Source organism: Perissodus microlepis, chromosome 17 (assembly GCF_051167445.1).
Source record: "Perissodus microlepis isolate ML-2025 ecotype Zambia chromosome 17, ASM5116744v1, whole genome shotgun sequence".
NCBI classification, from domain to species: Eukaryota; Metazoa; Chordata; class Actinopteri; order Cichliformes; family Cichlidae; genus Perissodus; species Perissodus microlepis.
In genome coordinates this window covers 20,039,579-20,066,636 of record NC_140477.1, presented here as the reverse complement: position 1 = coordinate 20,066,636, position 27,058 = coordinate 20,039,579, and the positions used below count along the sequence as shown (strand labels likewise).

The 27,058-nt window shown below is 42.4% G+C and overlaps 1 protein-coding gene across 1 annotated transcript; it reads left to right on the top strand.

Annotated features, from left to right (window-relative positions):
• The first annotated feature begins 3,532 nt into the window (after nucleotides 1-3,532).
• cand1 (cullin-associated and neddylation-dissociated 1) lies at nucleotides 3,533-27,058 on the top strand. The gene is made up of 26 exons (XM_084909704.1): nucleotides 3,533-3,859; nucleotides 15,015-15,090; nucleotides 15,193-15,260; nucleotides 15,345-15,499; nucleotides 15,676-15,799; nucleotides 15,883-15,970; nucleotides 16,056-16,224; nucleotides 16,311-16,416; nucleotides 16,488-16,633; nucleotides 16,812-16,963; nucleotides 17,050-17,190; nucleotides 17,616-17,757; nucleotides 18,161-18,369; nucleotides 18,457-18,625; nucleotides 18,707-18,796; nucleotides 18,940-19,093; nucleotides 19,180-19,417; nucleotides 19,496-19,684; nucleotides 19,813-19,956; nucleotides 20,082-20,217; nucleotides 20,292-20,468; nucleotides 20,562-20,657; nucleotides 21,821-21,990; nucleotides 22,079-22,243; nucleotides 22,489-22,596; nucleotides 25,792-27,058. The coding sequence occupies exons 1-26, from the start codon at nucleotides 3,792-3,794 to the stop codon at nucleotides 26,014-26,016; spliced, it is 3,705 nt and encodes a 1,234-aa protein (XP_084765830.1). The 5' UTR covers nucleotides 3,533-3,791; the 3' UTR covers nucleotides 26,017-27,058.

The window sequence follows — 27,058 nt, the reverse complement described above, 5'->3', positions numbered from 1 at the left end:
AAGCGAGGACAAGCTGAAGCTGAGGCTGGTTCTTCCGAAGGCAGACATGAACACGCCCCCAGCCTCATGTTTCCATAATTTCAGAGTGTGTTACACTGACTCACAGTAACGCAGAGGAGACTCTGTGGTCTTTTTGTGCGTTACTTTGTTTGTTTTTCCTTCTTTTGTTGTCATTTTGTGCAAAAGTCATGTATTTGTTTGTGTTCATGGACGCAGCTGGTGATGGGCCTGTTATAGTGAAAATCAGCATGAATTTGTAATGTTTCTAATGTATTTCAGCAGGAAACTATTCCCTGTCTGCAGTTGTCCAGACAAAGTGGGAACACATCACCATGGTAACCAAGAAAACAGGGCCTTAAAAGAAGTGGCAACCTAAACGTAAGCGAGCAACGCATCCTGAATCCTTAAAAGAAAAGATAATTATGTGTGGAAATCTGTGACGTGCACGACTCAAGTTTGGGTCTTTGTGTGAGCTGCATTTGCTTCTCTGCCAACATGTCCGACCTCACATTTTGTTTGTCTGTTAAAAGTGGAAAGTAAGCCTGAATGTCCGGAAACCCTTTCTGGAACACTTTGCAAAAGCCAGACTGGGCTAAACTGGACCCGGATTTGTAAACTCTCATCTATCCCACCTTTTGGCGTTCTGTCCTGTGGTGTTTTGTGATTTGCATGTTTATTTGAATTAACTGGTCTGTTTTTGTTTTTGTTTTATTTTCTGAAAATGTAAAATAAAATTATCCCCCCAAAAAAGAAGAAGTGGAAAGTAACCCTGCTCGTTTCACTTAGAACAGAGATTCAATCAGAACATCTCTTACAAACTGAGAAGTCTTTCTTCTTCTGCCTTTCTTTCTCTCCCACTGCCTCCTAATATGCCTAGCCCTCTCCTCTTCTTCTCTTTCCTTTATCACAGTTTCCACCAGCACCTGCTGACCAACAGCACTGAGGTAGTTATTGGTAATATGGGCTCCGACTGATGCCTTTACCCATAGGTTTGGTTTAGCAAAGATTATACACTTGATGCATCCCTCCACATTTGTTCTACATTTTTCATGCATTTTGAACTGTCCTGTAGATTCACACAGTTAACCCTCTCAGGCTCAAATTAAACTTTTTGTTGCTAATGCACAACCAAGTCCTGCAGTGGTACTTCTGAGTAAAAAAACTCATAAAATATGTATGTGGGGTAATCAGGTTGTTAGTTTTTAACTGTTGCAAATTGGCAACGCCTGCCTCGAGAGGGTTAAGCAGCTCACATGGAGCTCAGTCCGTGTAATACAGCTGTGAATTTTTTCTTCAGTTCAGGATGTACATGTTTCTGATCTGATTAAAAATGTTCTAACTGTGCTAAGCACTCAACTTCAAGGAGTTTTTCTCTTCATTTACTTTTATGACATCACCAAGAGCAGCTATTCCTAATCTCAGGCTGAGGGGGAGGGGCTAAAACAGCCTTTTTAAGACAGAAGATGAATGTGAATCATGCAAAGCTGCCCTAGCAGAGTCTGAGGATAAAATACAGTCCCCATTTACTAAGAGCAATATTTTATTTTATATTAATTCCTGAATTTCACACAGATGACTTTTAACATCAAATAAAATCCAGATTTCATTTTAATGTTCATATTTACACAGTGAGACTCGTTGTTTTAGTCCCTAGAGGATCCTACAGTACACCTCTGTAAACACTCATGTCCTCACAACATCAGCATTACACACACACACACACACACACACACACACAGAGAGAGAGACTGAATTGCATACTGAATGCATTCAAGCAACAAAAACAGCACCCTGAATATTCTGACTGCGTCTCCCGCATGTATAAAATTACTGTGTGTGTGTGAGTGGTGATTCATTTCTGAGCAGAGGATAATATGCTCAAAATAGCTGTAAACACACACAGGCACACACACACACACACACACAGTTTACAGGTCCTGTTAAAGGGCGGAGCTCTCACTGAGGCTCTGAATAAAAACACCTGCTGCAGGTGAATCACGGTATTGAACACTGCTTGTAAAACTGCTGGATTCAAGAACACAGTTTAGTCCAGATGTTCTCAGCCTGCAGTTTTGAGTCCCTCTGCAGCGACAGTGGGTAAACCTGAGGGGCCGTGAGAGGATTTCATGGAATCGAGTGTGAAGTTACATCTTAAATATATAGGGCAGAGCAGAATGACTGAAGGAGGCAACTTTTATGTCCTGATGGGGGACGTTTTTTTTTTTGTTTTTTTTTCATATGTGATTCTGTTTAACTTTTATGCAGAAAGTTAGAATTAGAAGATAAAAAAATCATTTTATCCTTTGTGTCTTTTATTTCTGACGTATGAGTTCAATGACTGAGGCTGTGTTTTAAATAATCCTTTAGTATCTTTATCTTTTTTTTTTTAATCTCCCTAAGGCTTCATTAAAATGGAAAAACAAATCTTATAAATCAAATTTAACTTTGAATTTCTCATCATCTACGCTAAATAACTGAAAGATTCTGGAGGAATCTCTGTGCGCAATATCGGTTGCCTGTGATCTTCAGGCTGTTCTGAGGTCAGACAAATCAGAGTTTTAAATTCTTTTTGGAAAACACAGATGCTAAATAGAAGAGGGGCCACCAAGCTTGTTATCAGCGCTAAGTTCAAAGCCTGCATTTCTGATCATATTGGGGTGTATTAGTGTCAATGGAATTAGCAGCTTTCACATTTGGAAATACATCACCAATGCTAAAAGGTATACACAGGTTTTAGTGCAACATCTGGTCCATGGGACAATATTCCTCTCCCAAAAGTTCCAAAAGTGTTCTCCTCAGTTCCCAGATCTTTACAGATTGGTGGACCAAAATTGTCAACAGTTTCTACAGATGTGCAGTTCAATGCATCATTATCAGTTCAGTCACGGGGTGGCATTGAAGCCCCTCTGTTCAGGACAGGAAGTATCTCCAAGAGAAATTAAAAGCTGCCTTCCTATCAACACTGGACATTATCCCTGATGACTGACTGTCACCTCATCAGTGCAATCATTAATCTTATCTCTCCAAGTCAGTTTTTTTTAAGTTGACATCTTCTTGCCTGTTCCTCCTGCCTGGCAGCTCCATCTTCAACATCCTTTATCTAATACAGCAACTATCCCTCCTCTCCACATGTCCAAACCATCAATCAGAGAAGGTCAACATCTTGTGAACCTCTCCCATTCACTCTTGCTGCTATCATTCTATTACTGCCTCACTGTTTTTTTAAGCTGACCTCTATTTAACTATTTTTTAAACTATTTTTTGTGTATCACTACTGAATTTTACTGTCCACGTGATAATAAAACCTCTTAATCTGATTCTTTTTGACCTCAGTCAAAAAAAAGGAAAAAGAAGAAAAAAAGATAAAATGTCGAATTTATGACTTAAAGACTTTCAGTGAGTCGTTTTAATTCACACTTTGGAGTGTTTTATGCAGATTTTCATTTTACTTGGGGTAAAATGACCTTTTATGAGGGTTTAGAAAGACAAACTGACAGAAAAATTGGTCAAACTGTGACCTTCGACCCCGCATCGTCCAGCGCCGCTAACCCCGCCCCTCTGCGGAGAGAACGGGAGCTCCATTCAAACACACCAAACTGGTAGCCCCGGGATGCGACAGTCGCTGTAGCTGAAGAGAAAGGTGGAAGAAGAGGAAGAAGAACAGAAACACACTCTCTATCCCCGAAATCATCCGAGCAGGGCGGTCACACAGCCAGCCAGAGACACCAGAGCCCGCAGCCGGAACATCCTCACCGAGCGCACTCTGCTAGTAGGAGGCTAACAGCACCAACATGGCGAGCGCCTCGTACCACATCTCCAACCTGCTGGAGAAAATGACCTCCAGCGACAAGGATTTCAGGTAAAACAACGCCCGGGTGGAGGGATCTGACCGTCAGTTGTTGTTTATCGCATCGGAGTGTTGTTATTTTGCACTGAAAGCGGCGCTTTGCTGCGGCGGGCCTGCCGCTCTCAGGCTAACAGCTAGCATGCCACCTGTCTGATCATCGTCACATCCGCGGTTAGCTGCTAGCATTAGCAGCTAGCCTGCAGGCTAGCGGGCTAGCACCAACTTCTGTCAATCCGCAGGCTAGCTTAGCATGAGTGACGGCCCTCTGTGATGTAGATTCAAATGTGAAGGTAGCCCCCCCCCCCTACTAGTGGGATTTCTCCCGGGAGCCGGGCGGGTTTAACGTCAAAGTGTCGCTCCAGCTAACGGGGGTGTGGTGACGCCGGTAAACAGACGGAGAAGGTCGGAGCTTCAGCCTTGCACTCACATAGACTCTGTCAGCGTTAAAGGTGTCTTATTCTGATCCCATTTCTGTGGTTGTTTTGTTTTAAAACTCTCGTCAGAGCAGCTTTGCGTGAGTCACAGTTCAAAATAAGCCAGCTTTGTCTCTCACTGGGCCTCGGTACAGCCTTGCAGTTCATCCTCCCTGAAATAAGCTGCTGTAGCTCCATCAAAACAGCTTGTTTCATACAGAACATTGGCTACTTTCTGGAAGGAAAGTAGACAAACGACTTGTTTCAGACAGAAGGTAGTTGTTTTTAGACAGTAAGTGGCTTGTTTCAGATAGGAAACAAATAGGAACAATTTCTGTTAGTCAGAAAATGTCTGGTTTCACACAAACCTGGCTTGTTTCAGACAGTTTGAACAGTAGGTAACAGAGCTTCTGGGAAGCTGCTTTCTTTGATATTGAACTAAGTCAAGAGTAGAATATGAAACACTACTGTCCCCCTGAGTGGTCAGCTTTTAGAAGCCTGCTGTGGGGCAGCAACCAGCACTATACATAGTGTATTTAAAAGATGGTTGTAGCTAGAGTGGCAGCACCTTTTGGCTACTGGACTGAGTTTTTATTGTTTTTGTTGGAGTAAGAAGAGACCATATTCAGAAACATGGAAGCTGCATCAGTGCACTGTACAGGGTCAGCATACCTGCTAATTAAAATCCAAATTAAATCTTCGATCTAGGTTCGTCTTTAACCTAAACTGGGGCTCAGACTTCTTGGATAGTCTATTAGTATGATTAACTACACAACAGCCATATTATTAGTCCAGGGCTCGCAAAATCGCTAGCCCGACGTCCCGGGGCTAGCGATTTTTCCAGTCGGGCTACCAAAATCTATCTCTGCCCTGCCCGTCGGGCTATCGTAGGAAGGGAAAATATATGTCAATGCTTTTGCATTCTTTCGGAAATTTCGTTTGAATTTGCTTGTTTTTTTTGCTTTCACTTTGCAATCGCGCGAACTGTGTATAGAGAGCGACAGTACTGATTGGTGAGTGACGATAATTTGCGCACCAATTCCTCTGACATCGTCTTATCAATCGTTAGCTTACTATGCAAACATGACAAGTGAAATCTCCCGCAGCAAGCTTAAACATGTGAGAGGTTGATCGCGCAGAGAATCGCTGAGCGTTAAGTGAGTGCGTGTGTAAAAGCAGCAGGATATATATTTTAGTTCTGCTGAGCCAAATAAGACAGGTCAGGGTGAAGAAGTGACAGCCAAAGAAAAGGTTACCACAAAACGGAAAAGTTATGACAAATCAGACTATAAGGCAAAAAATAAAGTGCAGCTTTATGGTTTCATGGACAAAAGAATTTCTGTGGCTGCAATATGACAAGCTAAATAATAAACAGGGGTGCACATAAGTGGTCCGCAGGTGCATTCGCTGTCAAAATAAAAAAAGGCGCACAAGATAAGAAGTTGCAACGCGTGTTTGCGTACATAAGATTTTCTGGAGGAGGACAGACATTTGTTTAGAACTCTTAAAGATGTCGAAGAAGCAAGCTCCTTTAAGCAATTACTTTGGTGTTCCTCCACCTCCAAAGAAATGTCAGAAGGACTCCGAACCACAAAAGAAGCGCGTATTCTCGGAAAAGTAGTTGCAGGAGGTGAGCTGGCTTCAAACAAATGATGAATGCACAGAGATGTGGTGCAGAATATGCCGTGAAAATCCCACTCTAGCGGACAAAAACAGTGCATTTTATATGGACGTAAACACGCGTTGCAACTTCTTATCTGGTGCGCGTCTTTTATTTTGACAGCAAATGCGCACATGCGGACCACTTATGTGCACCCGTGTAAATAACATAATGTTCTGCCGGGTGTGTTGTTGGTTTTCCCTCGATTTCTGAGTCGACAAGCGCCTTTGTTACTGGGACCAGTAATTTTAAGAAAGACCCCCATTAGAACCCATGAGAAATGCAAGAAATGCATTATTGCTCAGTCTGCAATATCTTTCCCAGAACAAACACCAATTGCAAATAACATACTAAAAATAAACCTGAAAAATCTGTTTAGAACAGCGTACTATGTTGCAAAGAGTGAACTACCACTGGCAAAATTTAGCAGTCTTTGCAAACTTCAAAAAGCAAATGGCCTAGATCTTGGTTCCACTTGCCTCTTACCCGTGACTTCAGTGGAAATTTCAAATTCAGGATCTGACACAGACTGATTCATGTCCTACACAGTTCTTACAAGTTCATAGAAATTTCTGTTCAATTAGAACCAAGTATTTGAGTTGATGATTGTAATTTTTATACAATGTTGTAATTTGTGTTTCAACAATTTTTTGATTAATGTTTTGTTTCCGTTACAATATTATACTTTAATGTATAATATTGTAAAGGAAACAAAACAGGAAACAAAACATCAATCAAAAAATTGCTCTCTTTTTTATTCGGGCTACTTAAATTTATTTTGGGCTACCAAAAACTGAAGAGTCCCTGCCCGAAGGGCTACCAGGGATTTTGAAATTTTGCGAGCCCTGTAGTCAAATAATTTCATTAAAAATGTTAAAAAAAAATTCACAAACGCTCCAATCCAGAGGTCTAGTTCAGACAGCTAACAGAAGCCAATAATGCACACTTTAACCCTTAATTGAATTTAATGGGATTTAAACAGGGCTCGACTGGGACAAAAAATCAGCCCGGGCATTTTGACTAGAGACCGGCCCACCAGGTATTATAGGAAAAAACCATAAAGCCTTTGAATGAAAGCAAACGCTGTTGTCACAGTGATATACACTGTCTTGTTGGTATATATGTATCAATCTAATAAACTTCAAGTTTATTAAACTGATACATATACACCATCCTCCCTATGCTGGCATTCTAAACAGTACAGAAACCCAAAGACTGCTTGGTTGAGTTAACCTCCTGAACTATCTACAACACATGGTGGAAACCTGAAATTAAGACAGAGAAGACTAGAGGTGAGACATGACCATTAGTGAATATTAAAAATAATAAATGACAGATTTAGAGATATTTTCATAAACTATTCATTTACCACATCAATAAACAGCATGGCAGGGCAAGATATTTTTTCTAACACGGCAACCTTTAAAAAGTGAAAGGAGACAGAGAGACAGGTGAGAAAGAATAAAACTTAATTGACTTTTTGATGGCATTTTACACACAGTACTGGTACAGAATCTAGAAAATGTGGGAAAATACTGGCATCATATACAGTACTTATTTCTGAAGAAATTATGATGGGACCCTGAAAAAAAATTACTATAAACAATAATGGATTTCTATACATTTAGTCAGATGACCACTTTTGTTGTAAGATTCAGATAATTATGTATTCAAAGTTTTTAAATGACATAACAAAGAAAAATATTTCTTTGCCCCCCTCTCCCTGTTAATGCCCTACCTGGCCCCCCTGGCAAAACTTTCCTAGACCCGCCCCTGCACAGTTACCAGCTGTCAGCTGCTTAGAAAAGGATCCTGGCGTTATTTGTTTCTCAGAAACAGTTCATAACTTTGCTTCAACTCATTCACGTCACCTAAAAGGTAAACCTGTTTCTCCATCACCTGTTCAGCTCTGATGATTCAGTAAGGACATCTCCTGGTTTCATCTGCATGTTTCCCTCTCACCACATATCCAAACCAATATCATGACCAGCAGCTTTTACAGCTGTGGCTCCAGCAAACATCAGTTGGTACTAGAAATTAATATCAAATAAATTCTAACAACAGTTGATCAAGCTTAAACGTGCTGCTGTTGTTTAGCGTGACATCCGCTGGTTTCCTTTTTCTGGAAGAAAGTGGGCGATAACCAAACGAGAGAAAAGCAATCAGCTGATCATTGATCAGTTTCATGATTGAAATAACAACCGGGGGGCGAGAATGAGAGAAGAAGAGGCAGCTGTGAGAATAACTCCAGCTTTGTGTCTTTTTCATTGTAGCTGAAGTACGGGACAAACTGTGTTCCTTTTCACCTCAATACGAAACGCCTAATATTTTCTCTGAATACGGGACGATTCCGTTTTTAGGGGACGGTTGGCAACTCTAATAATTAACCTTATGAACAAAATAAAGTTCAACATCAGTAACATCATTGCACCCACCCAGCTGTATAGAAACTCCATCATGCTAGCTAGTACGCAGTATGAAAAAGTCAGCATAACGAAAATAAACTACACCTAAACTTGGTTTATATCTGACCCAGATAGACGGCAGGTCATAACTTCTTACCTGAAGTTCAGTTCACCTGACACTCGGACCGGCGGCCGCCTCGGATCTCTGCTCCTCCTGCCTCCCCTGCTGGTGTCCACCACTTGCTAATGTTACTGAATCTGTGGAAGCTCCGCGATAGCCACCACTAAACAACTGAGTTATTTTTACACATCTCCCAGCATCTGGCCAATCCACCACCTTTCAGTGTTTATACCGTTACGGAAAAACAAAAAACAAAAAAAGATTGGCCCATAAAAACGAAAAATCACATCGGGCATACCGGGCAAATGCCCGATGGCCAGTCCAGCTATGGATTTAAATAGGTGAGTTATATTAAATATACTCTCCATAAAGTCGCTATGGAGAAAGAAACTAGTTGTAGAGGTTGTTTATTGCTGCTGTAAATTTGGATTCTAACATGAGAGTTGGAGGAAGTGCATTTTCTGGTTTTTCGGTGTTGTCTTAAGTTTTCAAACTTTGAGGGTTGATGCTTGGCTACCCATGGCACTCTGATAAATCACATGCAGTGACACAGGTATACAAATTATCACTTGAATGCTTAAATTCATTACAAAATGCATTCACCAAAAAGACCACCTTAAGAAATAAGGAGACTGATTTAACCAAGCCTTAAATTATGACACACCTGCTGCAGGAGATCACTGAAGCTTTGAAGATGTTTAATACAAACATTAGTGTGTTTTGTAAGAAGTTGTATATTAAGGAAATAATAGAGGTGGGAATCACCATACATCCCACGATACGATATTATCACAGTACTTAACGCACGATACGATATTATTGCAATTTTTTAAAGTATTTTGCGATATTCAGATTCTGTACATAAAGGTAAACTTTATCAATATTCATTTTATCTAATATCAAAGTCTCGCACTCAGTCTTTCTCTCATTTCAGTCAGTGTTATTGTTGACAAACTGAACGGTTTGTATTACAGTCTAGTCCAACTTAGCTGAATGCAACCATCTGGTACAATTATAGCTATTCTGAACTATGCAATTTATGAAAACTATGCAGCCCATTCAGCAACTGAAGAATTTGAAATTAAAACAAAATATAATTTTACATTAAATAAAAAAGTTTTAAACGTAATTAAAATAAAACATGTCTTAAATTAAAATAAGTAAACTGTCATGTTTATTGCTGCCAAAAAAAAGTTAAACACATTTGGACAGTGTCAGGATTCTTGCTCAGAAAAAGGACCAACATGCTCTGAAGTCAGAGCACAAAAACCTTTTTTGTAACAAAATATCGATTTCTGCTGTCCCTGTATCGATACATTATTAGCAAACAAAATATCACGATACTACACAGAATCGATTTTTTTCCCCCACCCCTAGGAAATAATACCTGATCTAAAATTGACCCCTGTGGTACACCACAGGTAGTGTAAGCTGAGATGATGGTGACGGAGCATGCTCTTTGTAGAAAGAGTGTGAAGCCAACGAGGGAAACTCTTGGTCAACCTGTTCTTCCTCTTTGCTGCTTTTTAACTGATTACCAACTGCATTCCCCCCCCCCCATAGGGGTTGTAACCACAGAAACTCGGGGCTAAAACCTACATATATAAATGACAGTATCTGAAAAACAAAGGGGAGTTTACAAAAGGCCTTCTTGCTGTTTTCTGTTGCTGTTTTTCATAATGTTTAATCGATTCATCTTCAGTATAATCAGCAGGTGAAATTGAAATGCTGCTGTCGCAGCCTGAACTGAAGCTTCAGATTAATGAGTTTATTAACAGGCAGACTGAAGTCACACAGTTTGTATTGATCAGCTGCAGCTGATATCGTCTAGCAAATGGTGAAGGCAGATGAAGCGTCTGACAGGAGGTCCGTTAGCGCCAGACGAACACAAATATGCAATGATTTATTTATGTTGGAGCGTTAAAAACTGAGCTTATAAACCGATTTGACATGAAGAAGAACGTCATCAGGCCCTGCTCCAGGAGTTTGTTAATCCCGAGCTCAGGGGGAAACTGGGTTTTCTGGTTCACAGTAAACTTAAACTCTGTGCCAGTTACCATGGTAACAGACTCTGTGAACTAAAACTGTTCTCTGGCTCCTCCCTTCTTACTGCACCTGAACCAGCTGACTGACACTCAGTTTCATTTCCTCATTCATGAAGTCGCCGCCGAAGATTGGAACAAATCCATCTACAGACAATTTTACACACACTGAAATCCCAGTTTAGGTGTTAAGTGTGTTTTTGCTTTACTCGAGCGCTTTTAAGGTCAGTCACTCGTCAATATATGAGGGCAGATTCTGCGATTACATCACTGATTTATAATCAGCTCAGAATAAACTGTAGTCTCATCTTTCTGCCTCCGAGACTGTGGGCAGTAACACTGTGGGCAGTAACACAGCCGTCAGACTGTCAGTACTAACGTTTACTGTACGTTACTGAGAAACAGTGGTTAAATCAAACTAATCTATGTAAAGCTTCAGACACAGAGCCCAATGATCATTCCTTGGTTGTGTTGTAACTGGAAAAACATCTGCCACGGCTGGATTTTTGGAGATGTAAAGATGAAACTGAACTAAATTTATTTAAAATTTAAAAGTGAGTTTGTGGAAGCAGCTGCACACAGTCTGTTTGTAAACTCATTACGTGTGTTCATTGATTGAGATTCAGTGATTAAATGATGCCAAACAACATTTTAAATGGATAATTAGATTAAAAAATCTAATCAAATTAGGATTACTGCGTCATCTGTAAGTTAAAGTGCGGTTATCAAGTTTCATTCAGTCAGTGATGATGACAGAGTGAACAGAGCTGATTAAAATCACTCTCTTCTTCCCTCCTGTTTGAATATCACGGTCAGCACTAGGGGTGGGGGAAAAAATCGATACTGTGTAGTATCGTGATATTTTGTTTGCTAATAATGTATCGATACAGGGACAGCAGAAATTGATATTTTGTTACAAAAAAAGTTTTTGTGGACTGGAACATGCTCTGACTTCAGAGCATGTTGATCAGCTCCTTTTTCTGAGCAAGAATCGTGACATTCCTTCACTGTCCAAATGTGTTTTAACTTGTTTTTTGGCAGCAATAAACATGACAGTTTACTTATTTTAATTTAAGACATGTTTTATTTTAATTAAGTTTAAAACTTTTTTATTTAATGTAAAATTGTATTTTGTTTTAATTTACTTTCAAATTCTTCAGTTGCTGGATGGGCTGCATAGTTTTCATAAATTGCATAGTTCAGAATAGCTATAATTGGACTAGACTATAATACAAACCGTTCAGTTTGTCAACAATAAAACTGACTGAAATGAGAGAAAGACTGAGTGTGAGACTTTGATATTAGATAAAATGAATATTGATAAAGTTTACCTTTATGTACAGAATCTGAATATCGCAAAATATTTTAAAAAATTGCAATAATATCGTATCGTGCGTTAAGTATTGTGATAATATCGTATCGTGGGATGTATGGTGATTCCCACCTCTAGTCAGCACTAAAACATCTTCATAGCCCTGCTCATCTGGATTGAAATGGAGGCTCTGCTCTTTATTTACCTGTTACCATGGTGAATTATAGTGTTGGAGCTCCATTGATGATGGCTTTCTTTCATTAACTCAGAGTAAACATATTGAGAGCTGATTGAAGTAACTGATCAGCTGTTCAGGAACAGGAAAGAAAAGAGTTGTCAATCCCAGGTCTCCACGTTTTTGTTCTTAGACTGTGCAAGCGCAGCTTTGCATGATTCACAGTTCAAAATAAGCCACATTTAACTCATGTTCAGCCTCTGTGTTTCCCTTCATCCTTGGTCTAAAACGAGCTGTTTTAGCTCCTCGCCCTTTAAGCCACCATTGAATGACATTCATAAGTATCAGTTGGGCGGGGCTTCGCTTCCAAGAGCAGTCTGATGCCTGTTAACGTAAAACTTTGCCACTGGAGAAAGAAGTACGTAGCAGAAAATAAAAAATAAAAAAAGATCTTAGCAAAATTAGAATACTAAGATCATTTTAAACATAAATACTACTTTAGTTTTATCTGTGCGGTCTTTATTTCCCTTGGTATGTTTTTTCTTGATTGTGTTGCTTTTTGTGGTGGTCGTACTTTGAGCCATGTTGATGTGTTTGTGAGGAGTGCTGCATAAAGAGGCACAGAGTGGCTTGGATCAGACTGACCAGTAAAAAGAAGCTCATATTTAGCTTGATATTCAGAGCAGCCTGGCCCTCTTTGTGTCAGCTGCTCGGGGACGATCACAAGCTGGCAGCACAGATAATCAGCTTCATCGCTTCTGACGGCCGCCCTCTCAGAACAAGGAATCCTCGATATCATGGAAAGCTGTCAGTTTTGCCTCCTGTTGGGTAAAAATTGACCCACTTTTAGGCCTGATCTGAGCGTTTCCACACGGCTTCTGTGAGACAGGAACTACATATTAGTTATTTTATAAATGTATGGAGCATGAGGTGCTTGGTGCAGATGTCTGAAATTGCCCAAAAATGAAATAAAATTCACCGAATGCCAAAAAGAATATACTAATATTCAGTGCCCCAGTACTGTTATATGGAAGATAAACATAGGCATTAATCTATAAAATACATTCATGTAAATATAACATTTAATGGTATTTAATTTTTCATTACATTTTAAAATGTGTTTATTGTTTATTTCTCAGATTTATTCATTAATATAATAATTGTTAGACTTATTTTTCTGTTTTAATGCTAAAGTTTGCACACTGATACTCTATGAATGACCCACTCCTTATTTTCATAATTAAAAAGAAAGTAAATGTATTAAAAACATATAATGAAACATTTTTAAGGTGGGAAAGAATGCAAAATTAAATGCACAAAAAAGCAGGCAATGATTAGATTTATAATTAACTGGTTATGAATGAAATGGCGAAGATTTCAATTTATAAATGAATGAATGCCCACAGTTGGTAGATTCTATTTCATAGTTTTATTGATCTTTATTTACTCAATTTTTAAAATTCCTTAAGTTATTCATTGTTAGTTAAATAAGCAATTCTATTTTTTTAAATTAATGACAAAGTAAAGAAATCCGAGAGTAAATTAAATGTGGATTTTATTCATTATACTTTGTCACATTTTTCTTTATTAATTCCAATAATAAATTCAGCGTAATTTGTGAAATTTGAATTCATTATTTTGTCAATAATATATTTTTTGACATCACTGTGTATATTTATAATAGGTTTATTGCCTCTTTTATTAAAATTTATTTACTGATGGCACATATTTTGAATATTTTTTTACATTTTGCCCTGTACATCTCAGGGTTTCTTCAATTTTATATATATATTTTTAATTCATTACATTTTATGCCTTTATTTTTGCATATTATCTGACTTTCTCTGAGAATTTAGTACTTGGCTTATTAGGTAAAATAAACAAAATAAAACATGTATTAAATAATGTGCATTAGTACAAAGAAAAATGCAGTTCATACATTTCTTTCTCTCTGATGTTGGCAGCTTCAATCCTCTGTATTAGGCTCTATATATGTGAACCTCGGAGGACTGACAGCACCTTTGATTCTGCATTAAAGGATTTGGATCTGCAGCAAAAACGGATCCATTTAAAGAAGTTAATAAAAGTGTCCTAAAACGGCTCGTTTGTCATCCTCCAGATTATTTTTACCAAGCTTGCTTTAGAGAGACGCAGCTCAGACAAAAGAGAGGGTCTTACATAATTTCATTTATTTCCAGTTTGCTTCGTTGGTTTTTATAAAAGCTCTTTTAGCAGAGGTCGGCATGTCTGAATGAAGCACTCAGGACTTTGGCTGATGCACATTTGAGGAGCTAAAAGACTAAAACTTAAATACTCTGAAGGTTGATTTCTCAACTGTCCTGCACCAGCGTCAGGTCCGAGGGCTTCATCCTGGCACCCAACAGCAGTCAGACTTCAGGTTGTGGAGGTCAGTGTGACATCACTGACCCACTGCCAAACCGGTCGTGTTGGATGACGTCACAGATGGGAAGTCTGAGAGTTTGGTGAGAAACGTGCGGGGGTCGTTTCACTGCTCTGACACACAAACGAAATTTATTTATTTATTTTTTTATATCGTCTACTTGCTTGTTTGAAATCCTGCTGTAATGAGCTCGACCTAACGGGGTTTTGGTGTAAAAGTGAACCGTTTCATTAGGACAGCTGGAGAATAAACTGACGTGAAAACACTTTGGGAAGAACATGGACTGATGAGTCTTAAATATGCATTTTTTTCAGAGTTCATGATCTGACCTTCTAGCAGAACAAATAAGTCCTCCTTTGTTGCCCGTTTTGTCATGTCATTTTCCCTTTTAGTGCTTTCCATTTCCTGGTCTCTTCAGCGCCTCCTGTTGGATGTTTTACTCCAAGCTTTAAAAACTCAAATTAAAATCAATTCTTTTTTCTGAGATTTTCAGGAGGAAAGCTAAGACTTCAGCTCTGTCTGAAGCAGACGTTGTACTTTTTGCATCTCCTCAGCTGTAAAATGACTCGCCCATCTGTGCGTTTAATCACCGCACACTTCGACTCGCTTTATTAATTTGTTTGTTTGCTGTTTTCCAGATTTATGGCAACTAACGACCTGATGACGGAGCTTCAGAAAGACTCGATCAAGCTGGATGACGACAGCGAGAGGAAGGTCCGTGTGTATGACCTCGCACTGCTTCACCTGGTGTCTGTCTAATGAATGATTATAATTTATTGATAATTTATTGAACTTTTTGTTGACACTGATGAACAGGTGGTGAGGATGATTCTCAAACTGTTGGAAGACAAGAATGGAGAAGTTCAGAACTTGGCTGTCAAATGGTAATTTATTTGATTTTAAGTTTTACTTTCCTATTTCCTGTTTGATCGTGTCCATGTGTGTGACTGTGGGTGTGTTTGTTTCAGCCTGGGCCCTCTGGTCAGTAAGGTGAAGGAGTACCAGGTGGAGACGATCGTGGACACTCTGTGCACCAACATGCTTTCAGACAAAGAGCAGCTCAGAGACATTTCCTCCATTGGACTCAAAACAGTCATTGGAGAGCTACCGCCGGCCTCCAGTGGTAAAATATTTGACTAGTACTGATCTCATAACAGCACATATTTCATTCAGTATCACTTTTGATCTGTAAAATGTGAAAATTTTCAGCTTCCAGTGATTTCATGAATCTTCAGATCGTTAATGGTTTTCCTGTGAAAATGCGAAGATTCATCTTTTCTCCTCCTGCCTCCGTCTCAGGCTCAGCTTTAGCGGCCAGCGTCTGTAAGAAGATAACGGGTCGTTTGACGAGCGCTATCGCCAAACAGGAAGATGTGTCCGTGCAGCTGGAGGCACTTGACATCATGGCCGACATGCTCTGCAGGTACGTAGTTAGGCGGTCGCCGATGGATGGCGCTGGTGGGGATGGGTGAAGTTTTGAGTTCTTCTCCGTGTCTCTGTTTGCAGACAGGGGGGTCTGCTGGTGAATTTCCACCCCTCCATCCTCAGCTGCCTTCTGCCTCAGCTCACCTCCCCCCGGCTGGCCGTCAGAAAGGTCTGTCCAACCGCTTTGACTTTTGTGTTTTTGAGCTTTCAGGAAGCTGTTTGTGTCCTTACCTGTTGTTATTTGGGCGTTTCAGAGGACCATCATGGCTCTGGGCCACCTGGTTATGTCCTGCGGAAATCTGGTATTCATCGACCTGATCGAGCACCTCCTCGCCGAGCTGGGGAGGAATGACAACATGTCGACCACCAGGACATACATCCAGTGCACGGCCGCCATCAGCAGACAGGCTGGACACAGGATCGGTGAGACGCCCGGCCTCCACACTGTCATGTCTCTGATTTAGAGATGAATCCTCCCTGACCTCTGACCTCTCGTCTCTCTTTAACAGGTGAGTACCTGGAGAAGATCATCCCTCTGGTGGTGAAGTTCTGTAACGTGGACGATGACGAGCTCAGAGAGTACTGCATCCAGGCCTTCGAGTCCTTCGTCAGGAGGTAAAACCGTCTCAGACCGAAGAATCTGTGGCGGCGATGCCTCGTGTGCTCACTGCTTTTATTCTTTCCAGGTGTCCCAAAGAAGTTTACCCACATGTCCCCACCGTCATCTCCATCTGCCTGCGCTACCTGACCTATGACCCCAACTACAACTTTGATGATGAAGATGAGGATGACAACGCCATGGACGCTGAGCAGAACGACGAAGACTATCAAGGTACTGAAACCCTGGCTCTGGTTATCGCTGCTGAAGTAAGAAACCTCCAGTTTATGTTAAACTGTTAAAGGCTCAGCTGATTGGTGCTTTGAAATCACATGACACTGCCCACTCATTTACATCCAAATTAGGCGTTTGAACATTAATCGGTGACGCCATCTCTTCATTTCCTTTTCAGGCAGCGACGATGAGTACAGTGATGATGACGACATGAGTTGGAAGGTTCGAAGGGCGGCGGCGAAGTGTTTAGATGCTGTCGTCTCGACTCGTCATGAGATGCTCCCGGAATTCTACCGCACCGTGTCTCCTGCGCTCGTCTGTCGCTTCAAGGTAGCGTCATTCGATCGGCTTCTATCTCTGAGATGTGTAACGATGACCTTAATGTCTGACCTGCCTCTGTGTGTATGCGCGTGCAGGAGAGGGAGGAGAATGTAAAGGCGGATGTTTTCCACGCCTACTTGTCACTGCTCAAACAGACCAGACCAGCTCAGAGCTGGTTGGCTGATCCAGACGCCATGGAGCAAGGAGACACGCCGCTGACAATGCTGCAGAGCCAGGTATGCTCCTGCTGTGGACGGAGCTCTTTTCTCTTTATGCTCGCCATGCAGAAGCAGAATTTTTTTTTAAATTAATGAAATAAAGAGATATTAGAGATGTATAAAGTATGAGATGTTAGAGGAGCTTAGGAGTAGGTTATTTAGATACAGGAGATAAAAAGTTATCACCTCCTTGCAACCAATCAGTGCTCACTCTATATGAGAAATGGGTGTAAAGTTTTCTCTCAGGACAGTTTCTCACTGGTCTCTGGCTGTAGTTCAGCTTTCCTACAGCAGATGTCAGTGCTGCACAGCTTTTAGGAGCATATCTTTGGTTCTCACGGCGACAGGAAACCCTCAGCATCCTGCAAGGCTGACCGCAAGCAGCAGGAAGTACCTGCGGTGGTCTCCTGTGATTCTCTGGTAACATCTTTCGCCCTCCACAGGTCCCCATGATTGTGAAAGCTCTGCACAAACAGCTAAAGGAGAAAAGCGTGAAAACCCGTCAGTGCTGCTTCAACATGCTGACCGAGCTGGTGAACGTCCTCCCGGGCGCCCTGACTCAGCACATCCCGGTCCTCATACCAGGTGACGCTGCCGCAGGTCAAGAATAATCTAGATATGATAGAATACAGTCACCACACACAGATACAAATATTTTTCACCAGTATTTTTGTAGTTCTTTACATAATTCTGTGGCCTAGTCGTGCAGAGTTGGTGCCATAAAACTGTAAGCCCCCCCCCCCAACAGATTTCAGGGAGGACACAGGAACACACCCACAAAACAGCATCTTAGTCAGATGTCAGAATGGCCGGCTTTTCTGCTGGGGTTAGGTTACGGCTCCAAAACGTTTTGTATAGGCTCTTGGAATGTTTGATGTTTCTGTTTTTGCTGGGATTACTCTTTGGAGCGCTTTGGAGCTGTGTGAGTCTTGATGGCAGTGAGGTAATTGTGTGTGTGTGTGTGTGTGTGTGTGCGCGCGCGCTGCAGGTATCATTTTCTCTCTGAACGACAAGTCGAGCAGCTCAAACCTGAAGATCGACGCTCTAGCCTGCCTCCACGTCATCATGGTCACACACCCTGCTCACGCCTTCCATGCCCACGTCCCTGCCCTTGTCCCACCCGTGGTGTCATGCGTGGGAGACCCCTTTTACAAGATCACCTCTGAGGCTCTGCTCGTTACTCAACAGCTTGTCAAGGTGGGAGTCAAACTCACAACCTCCTCCTTTCTGTTTCTAATGTGACAGCTGATTTTTATCCTCCATCCTGTTCTGCGTCTCCACCAGGTGATCCGACCACTGGACAGCCAATCAGAAGCCAGCGACAGCTTCGATCCCTCCCCTTACATTAACGACCTGTTCACCTGCACCATCAAGCGCCTGAAGGCCGCCGACATTGACCAGGAGGTGAAAGAGCGAGCCATTTCCTGTATGGGGCAGATCATCTGTAACCTAGGTAATGCACACACTTGCCAGTCACATGATGTGATGTCACAGAGCTTTCCTCGGTTTAATGTCTTCCTTTTTTCTGGTACAGGTGACCATCTGCCTGCTGAGCTTCCGGGAACGCTGCTGATCTTCTTAGAACGCCTCAAGAATGAGATCACAAGGCTGACAACGGTGAAAGGTAAGCCCCGCCCACACACCAGTTGTGTCTCAAAGGAAGCTTGTCTCTTTTCTGCTTCCATATCAAAATGAAGTGTTGGATATTGTTCACCGGGCTGGAGCTGTTAGTGTTTGATGTGTGTGTGTGTGTGTGTGTGCGCGCAGCTCTGACGCTGATTGCCGGCTCACCACTGAAAATCGACCTGAGGCCCGTTCTTCCCGACGCCGTTCCTATCCTCGCCTCCTTCCTCCGGAAGAACCAGCGTGCCCTGAAGCTCTGCACGCTGGCCGCTCTGGACATCCTGCTCAGAAACTACAGGTAACACACACACACCAGTAAGCCCCGCCCACCAAACCTCAGCTCCACCCTGTCCACCACCCTCACCCTCTCATCCTGTGCTTCAGCTCTGCGGTGACTCCGGTCATGGTAGATGCTGTCCTGGCTGAGCTGCCTCCTCTGATCTCGGAGAGCGACATGCACGTGTCTCAGATGGCGCTGAGCTTCCTGTCCACGTTGGCAGTGACTCACCCATCCTCACTGGGTCAGCTGAGCGGAGGGAACATCCTCCAGCAGCTTATTGCGCTGGTTCGATCCCCGCTGCTGCAAGGAGGCGCGCTTTCTGCTATGCTCGACTTCTACCAGGTACTTCCAGCTCCGCTTACCCTTCGGCGTGTATGGTGGGCGTTAATATGCATATTAACCATGTGACTTCCTGCTTAGGCGCTCGTGGCCACCGACACTCCCGGCCTGGGCTACATGGACCTGCTGAGGATGCTCACTGGCCCCGTTTACTCCCAGAGCGCCGCCCTGCCGCACAAACAAGCGTACTGCTCCATTGCCAAGTGCGTCGCTGCTCTGACCAGAGCCTGTCCCACTGAGGGGCCCGCTGTGGTGGGACAGTTCATCCAGGTGAGTCAGAGTGAGCAGCGTTCACCTCTCTGCAGGTTAATTGAGCTGTTTTTTAAGGTTTTCGTTGCCTTCCGATGAACAGCGAGCAGTAAGAGCCACGAGATTTAGAGACCTTGTGTTCCTCACAGGATGTGAAGAACAGCCGTTCCACAGACTCCATCAGACTCCTCGCTTTGCTCTCATTGGGTGAGGTTGGACACCACGTGGACCTCAGCGGCCAACCAGAGCTCAAGACTGTCATCCTGGATGCTTTCTCCTCCTCCAGTGAAGAGGTAAGTACACCTGTCTACACTCTGAATCCAGATGTGACATCTCCCAGCTCTGCTGCCCTTCCTGCACTGTTCTATCTGTGCTGTTGTTTCGGTGGAGATTAAGCCACCTGCTCTCTGTGTCGCAGGTGAAATCGGCGGCCTCGTACGCGTTGGGCAGCATAGCGGTGGGGAACCTGCCAGAGTACCTGCCCTTCGTCCTGCAGGAGATCTCCTCCTCCAAGAGGCAGTACCTGCTGCTTCACTCGCTCAAAGAGATCATCAGTGAGGAAAAACACATCACATTTCCTGCGTGTGTGTGTGTATGTGTGTTTGGTTTTAACATTGTTTGTTTGCAGGCTCGGCATCTGTCTCCGGGCTGAAGCCCTACGTGGAGTCTGTTTGGTCGCTGCTGCTCAAACACTGCGAGTGTCAGGAGGAGGGAACCAGGAACGTGGTAGCCGAGTGTTTGGGCAAACTGACGCTGATCGACCCCGAGACGTTGCTGCCCCGCCTCAAAGGATACCTGCTCTCAGGTGACCCATACGGTTAGCCAATCAGATGGGTTGTTGCTGGCGATGAGGCTGATCGATATCAACACTGATTTATTGATTTCTGCACGTTTCCAGGTTCGTCGTACGCCAGGAGTTCTGTGGTAACGGCTGTGAAGTTTACCATCTCTGACCAGCCGCAGCCCATTGACCCACTGCTGAAGAACTGCATAGGTAACCCACACACAAATCCAAATGATTTCTCTTTCTTTTGTCCCTTTTGGGTTCTTTTGTTTTTGTTTACACTGTTGTCCCAGAGCTCCTCTTCTTTTTCTCTGTGATGGGTTAGTGTTGCCTGACCAACTGTCTTGTCGTATGACAGTCAGCGGTGTCATTTGCTGTCTCTGGTCTGCTTGAAATTCAGGAACGTTTAACTCGGGACCCACAAGCTTCATGTTGTTGTTGTTTCGTTTGGGCGGTGTGGACACAGAAGTTTGTGAATGTGAGCAGGAGCAGCTAAAAATCTCAGACGAGTTTGAATCCCGGTGACCTTGACCTAAAGGTCAAAGTCAGGGCTCACGTTTTCTGAAAGTCTTGTGAATTCGCTAACTTCAGAACAATGTGATTTTGAAATTGATGCCAGAGGTCTGTTTACTAGGAGGCTGAGGGGTAGCCGTGGCAGTTGCAGATATTTTTGTCTAGTCTGTGTCGTCAAAACATTGGTTGGCAAGAACAGGGGATGAATCTTTTTTCTGTTGCTCGTATCCATGATTTCATTGTTTCGGTGACAGGTGAGAAAAACCACAAATGCTAGCATTACTGCTGGCTTTCCATCACTTGTGAACACGAGATACTTCAGTTTGACGCTCTGGGTGGAAACCCAGAGGGATCGCCCCACCCATCTTTAATCTCAGACTTGGAGACGCTGATTGCCATCGCAGTCACTATACTCACAGCTGCACGAGGTGAAGGTGGCGCTCTGATGATGCGAGCAGAATCAGGAGACGCAATTTTCAGCAGTGTGTGAAACTAGAAAATGATCTATCAGACTTCTCGTCTTTGTTTTATTCTCGGGGTGGCAGCTTTTGGTTCTTGTTTTAATTTGCTGATTAACACATATTTAGTAATATTGTGGTAAAAACGCCCATTCACAGTTGTAATAAACACAAGTTATGATAGAAAAATTGGATCAGCTGTGAAAGGCTATAGATGCAGGGCTTTTTCTCCTTCTTTATGTAAACTCTAAACATGACAAGAATACCTTATTTTCTTAATTAAACACTATAAAATGTCTGAAGTTGATGTTTTTATCATTAAAGTCAGAGTTTGTCACACTCTGGTGAGAAATGAAAGTTTCCCCCTCTGTCTGTTCTCTGATTGGCTGTTTTTGTCCTCAGGTGATTTCCTGAAGACGCTGGAGGATCCAGACTTGAATGTGCGGCGTGTTGCCTTGGTAACGTTCAACTCCGCCGCCCACAATAAACCCAGTCTGATCCGCGAGCTGCTAGACTCGGTTCTACCGCAGCTGTACAACGAGACCAAAGTCCGGAAGGAGCTGATCCGAGAGGTGAGGACACCTGCAGCGGGGAATCGATTGCTGGGAGTGGGCGAGTGGGCGAGGTCATGTGTCTGACTACTGTCCTACTACTCTGCAGGTGGAGATGGGACCCTTCAAACACACGGTGGATGATGGGCTGGACCTTAGGAAGGCTGCGTTCGAGTGTATGTACACTCTGCTGGACAGCTGCCTGGACCGACTCGACATCTTCACCTTCCTCAACCACGTGGAGGACGGTCTGAAAGACCACTACGACATCAAGGTGTGTCTGAGCCCCAGGGCCTGGATCCTGAGGACGCAGTTACAAATCATAAGTGTATTTTAACCTTTAGCATTTTCATTAAATTCAGATTTAATCCTTCCATTAAAACTCAAATATGAGTGGCTGGCTTCATTTATGGTCCAGTGAAAAACCAGGAGAGTCATTTATGTATATCTGAGATCATGATGTTTAAACACCATAAGGTATTTGAATCATAGATACTGAAGCTGCTGCTGTGTTTGCAGATGCTGACCTTCCTGATGCTGGCTAGACTGTCATCTCTGTGTCCCAGTGCTGTTCTTCAAAGACTGGACAGACTAGTGGAGCCACTGAGGGCCACCTGTACCACAAAGGTATTTTTAAACCAGTTTGGATCCAATGTGTCCAACATATTTGTTTATTGTTGACTTTTAAGGATTTTTCCTGGTTAAAAATAACTTCCAAGATTCCTCATGGTGTTCCTGGAGGCCAAGGTTAAAAGGAAGAAAGTACAGCTGTAGTCAGAAGTTTTTATCTACTCATGGGTATGAATGTCATGATGATTTGGGGATTTTAATGATTTCTGTTGTATTGTTTAGCTTTTTTAGTGTAATTTATTTTCTTTAAATTACACAGGGTCATATATATATATATATATATATACACACACACACACACATATATGAATATGCGTTCGACTACTCCGCCTAGGCTGCACTGTTGAGCGCAGATCCACTGTGCGCTCAACACAGACAGCATCGTCAGAAGGAAAGTTGATAAAATAAATTAAAAATTTTGTATTGTTCGATACATATGCGTACCGAACCGAAAGCACTGTATCGAACGGTTCAATATCGATACGAGTATCGTTGCACCCCTAATATATATATAGATATAGATGGATATAGATATATATAGATAGAGAGATAGATATCTATCTATCTCTATCTATCTATCTATATCTCTATCTATCTATCTATCGATATATATCTATATCGATCGATAGATAGTCTGGAAAATATCGATCGTATTTCCCGGACTACAAAGCGCACCCGAATATTAGCCGCACAAGCTAAAATCAGGGGAAAATCCTGTTTTGTACATACATTAGCCGCACCTGACTAAAAGCCGCAGGTGTTTCAATGTTGACTCATCATATGTAAGAGAATATGCACAAAGCGAATTGTCAGGAAAGAGATGGCTGTTTGGAGACACATCACTTTTATTAATATTTTGAAAAACAAGTTATGGGTATATATTTGCATAACTTTTTAGGTATATGTACAAGTACCGGTAATTACAAGTACGAAACATGTGCTGTGCTTCATAAACGAGTAACAAATGTAGTACATAACAATAACCTACAGCACACCAGAAAAATAGATTCGCCTACCTTTTAGGCTCAGGTGCAGTGACACGGCTTTAACAAGAAGAAAAGTCAGTCATTCACCACCATCCTTCTCTTCTTCCTGCGCACTAAAACCACCAAAGTCCTCTTCTCCAGTGTCGGAAACGAACAGGCTCAGGATGGCTTCGTCATCCACTCTCCGCTTCTCTCCTTCGTTGTCATTTTCAAAACCAAAGAAATCCTCGTTGTCAGAGTCGAACACCCTCAGAAGGGCCGTGGCGGTGTCCTCCTCTCCATCATGCAGCAGTCCAGCCCTTCGAAATCCGTTGGTGATCGTGGATGTTTTCACACTTTTCCACTCTGTCAGAATCCACTGATGGAGTTGAGCATAACTTGCTTTTTGCAAGTTTATCGCCGCTCATCATCCACGCCTCCCACTGAACGCGTAGCGCTACTTTGAAGTTTGTTTTTTGCGCTACTTCGTACGGCACTACGTTGCCTGGCGGACGGACATGTGACCAACATACCACTCTTGAACCCCGATCCTTCCGCCAGGCAATGTAGTGCCGTACAACAGCGGAACAAACAAAACAAATCCTCTTACGATATCACAAAAATCATGGACAATCCATAGAAAAGCCGCACCTGACTAAAAGCCGCAGGGTTCAAAGCTTGTGCAAAAAGTAGCGGCTTATAGCCCGACAATTACTATATATATATATATATATATATATATATATATATATATATATATATATATATATATATATATATATATATATATATATATATATATATATATCTCAATATCTCACTGAAATCTCTTTGTAAATGGTGTTGAAGGTTCTATGATGTCTTCACGTCTCATGCGTGATGATGATTGACTATAACTGCCAGCATAAAAAGGATTTATTTGACAGCACTGGATTGATGATACTCAGATCAGTGGGAAAGTCCAAGTAACTCTGTGATCCATGAAGCAGAGTTGTAGATTTAGAAAAGTCAGAAAGGTCTGAGGCCATTTCTAAACAGCATCAATTTCCAAGTTCATCAGTTCTAACAAAACTGTATGTAACTACAAGTTATTCAGATTTGTTGCCACTTTGCCAACATCTGGAAGATGACCCAGACTATCACCCTCAGATGAGAAGAAATTGGTTTGGATGTTCAAAGAACGACACGAGCCACCAAGGCGTGAGCCTGGCATGCCTGCCATGAATTGGAAAAACTGCCGGAATACCTCCATCGCTGTCCACAGTGAGGTCACTTTTAGAACACCGAGAAAGAATTCCCTGCTCTAGAATCAACACATTCAGTCAACTCGGTATGAACAGAATGACATCTGCAGAAAAGCTTTATGGTTAGAGAAGACAAAGATTGAGCTGTTTGGCCTCAGTGACAAGGTATGTTTGTAGTAAACATAGAACACTTGTAGCATCATGCAGTTGGCTGTTGTTTTGTACAAAGTGGATGGAGTAATGATGGCGGAGAACTGCTTACAAATTTTTCAACTTTATCTCAGATCAACAGCTAGATGGTTGAACCTTGGATATACTTGGGTGTTTCAGCACAGCAATGATCCCAAACACTTCAAAACTGGTTATGGAATAGCCTTACCGAAACCTTGATCTCTCAAACCTTTTGAAAATTTGTGGGCTATGCTTAAAAGCTAGGTCTGTGCCAAGAAACCAACCAGTTTAAATGACCTCTACTGATTCTACCAAGAAGAGTGGTCAAATATCCATCCAGAAGTATGCCAGATGCTTTGTTGATGTCTACCAAAAGCATCTGGCTAAAGCATATTTAACCAAATGTTAGTGAGGTGTATTTGTATATTTAGTTTTGGCCCTGTGTGGATGAGGAAAAAAAGTCCAAAATATATCCAAACTTGTGCTCCTAATTCTTGTTTTTAAACTTATTAAAAGTGTATGCAAAGACATACAATACTTCCACCCAAAAAGAACAGTTAAAAAAATAACAAAAAGCCCAAAATTACCCTGAGATTTATGCCCATGATGAGTGTGTATAAACCTCTGACCATGACTGTATAATGGAAAAAGTATTAGCTCCAGCACAGAACTCTGAGGAACACCATGACTGACTTTTGTGTTTAGACGACTCATTTAAAGGAGGCATCAGAGTGCTGTTGCATTTTACTAACTGATGTCCCTGAAGTTACGATTGCCTAGTTTTTTTTAAACGGTCTCCACTGTCTCTGTAGGTGAAGGCGAACTCAGTGAAGCAGGAGTTCGAGAAGCAGGACGAGCTGAAGCGGTCTGCGATGCGAGCCGTTGTCGCACTGCTCACCATCCCCGAGGCCGAGAAGTCACCGCTGATGTCAGAGTTTCAGTCTCAGATCTCATCTAACCAGGAGCTGGCGGCTATCTTCGACTCCATCCAGAGAGACTCCAGCTCTGCCAACATGGAGTCCATGGATACCAGTTAAAAAAACCCCATGGACAAAAAGAAGTTCCCACAATGCAACACGGCACCACCCGCTGCTGGAGCGCTAACCCTGCAGCATGTTTCCATGACAACAGGACGCAAACACACACACACACACACACACACACACACACAAAATTGTAGTGACACACCCTCTCCTAGCGATCGATCGTTCCATGATGCATTGCACTGAATCAGCTGTTGGAAGAGAAAGGAAGTGGACGGACAGATGGACGGCTCACACACGGAGAAATAGGACAAAAACAAAAAATTACATACAAGGCTTGGAAGCTCCTCCCACTTCCTCTTTGTTTTTCTAGCGAGGTCATCTAACTGGTTGATCTCCTTGTTCATCCTCATTCTTCTCTTGTTTTTTTTTTTTTCTCTTTTCTTTTTTGTAATTCCTGAAAGTTCCACAGGTACTGTACTGCAACCTGATTCGCCGCTGCTGAGTGACTGACAGTTGGCATGTTATCTAAACTGACCAATGGAAGGGCGGGGGGAAACAGCCTTTTCCGCCTAAGCTGTGGTGACCAATGGGAGAAGGGCTCGCTCTGGGTTTTTTTTTTCTTTCTTCCTTTTTTGATTGATGTAGGCAACCAATAGGAGGCTACGGGGAGATGAGCAGCGGGCGGGATTTTACTGTGTGTGGACCAATCAGCATCTTTGTTTCCTCCTGATTCAGTAGATCCACCATTGACCCCTCTTAGGAAGAGAGTGGAAAGAGGAGGGATTATTGGATCAGGCCTCATCTGACCAGACCTGATTGGACCATTGTGGCTGTTGCCGTGGTATTGCAGTGTAAGAAACAAAGTAACAGTGTTCTGCTGGTTGTCCACAGTCTGGCTGCCTCAAACTCATTTCTGCTGGTTTAGTCCAGTCAGCATGGGTTTGATTTTTACTGTCTTACTGGTTTCATTGGTTTAATCCGGTCAAACTGGGTCCAGTCTAGTTCATTCCGGTTCATTCTGGTCTGGTCAGGACAATCCACTGTTGTTAATCGCCCGAGGAAAAATAAAAAGGTCCATTTCTGCCTGCCTTCA

Excerpts from the sequence above, each read along its gene's own strand:
- cand1 (XM_084909704.1), top strand. The coding sequence starts at position 3,792 with ATGGCGAGCGCCTCGTACCACATCTCCAACCTGCTGGAGAAAATGACC. Across the intron at positions 16,417-16,487 it reads TTCGAGTCCTTCGTCAGGAG|GTGTCCCAAAGAAGTTTACC; the intron begins GTAAAACCGTCT and ends TATTCTTTCCAG. Across the intron at positions 19,685-19,812 it reads TGGTGGGACAGTTCATCCAG|GATGTGAAGAACAGCCGTTC; the intron begins GTGAGTCAGAGT and ends TGTTCCTCACAG.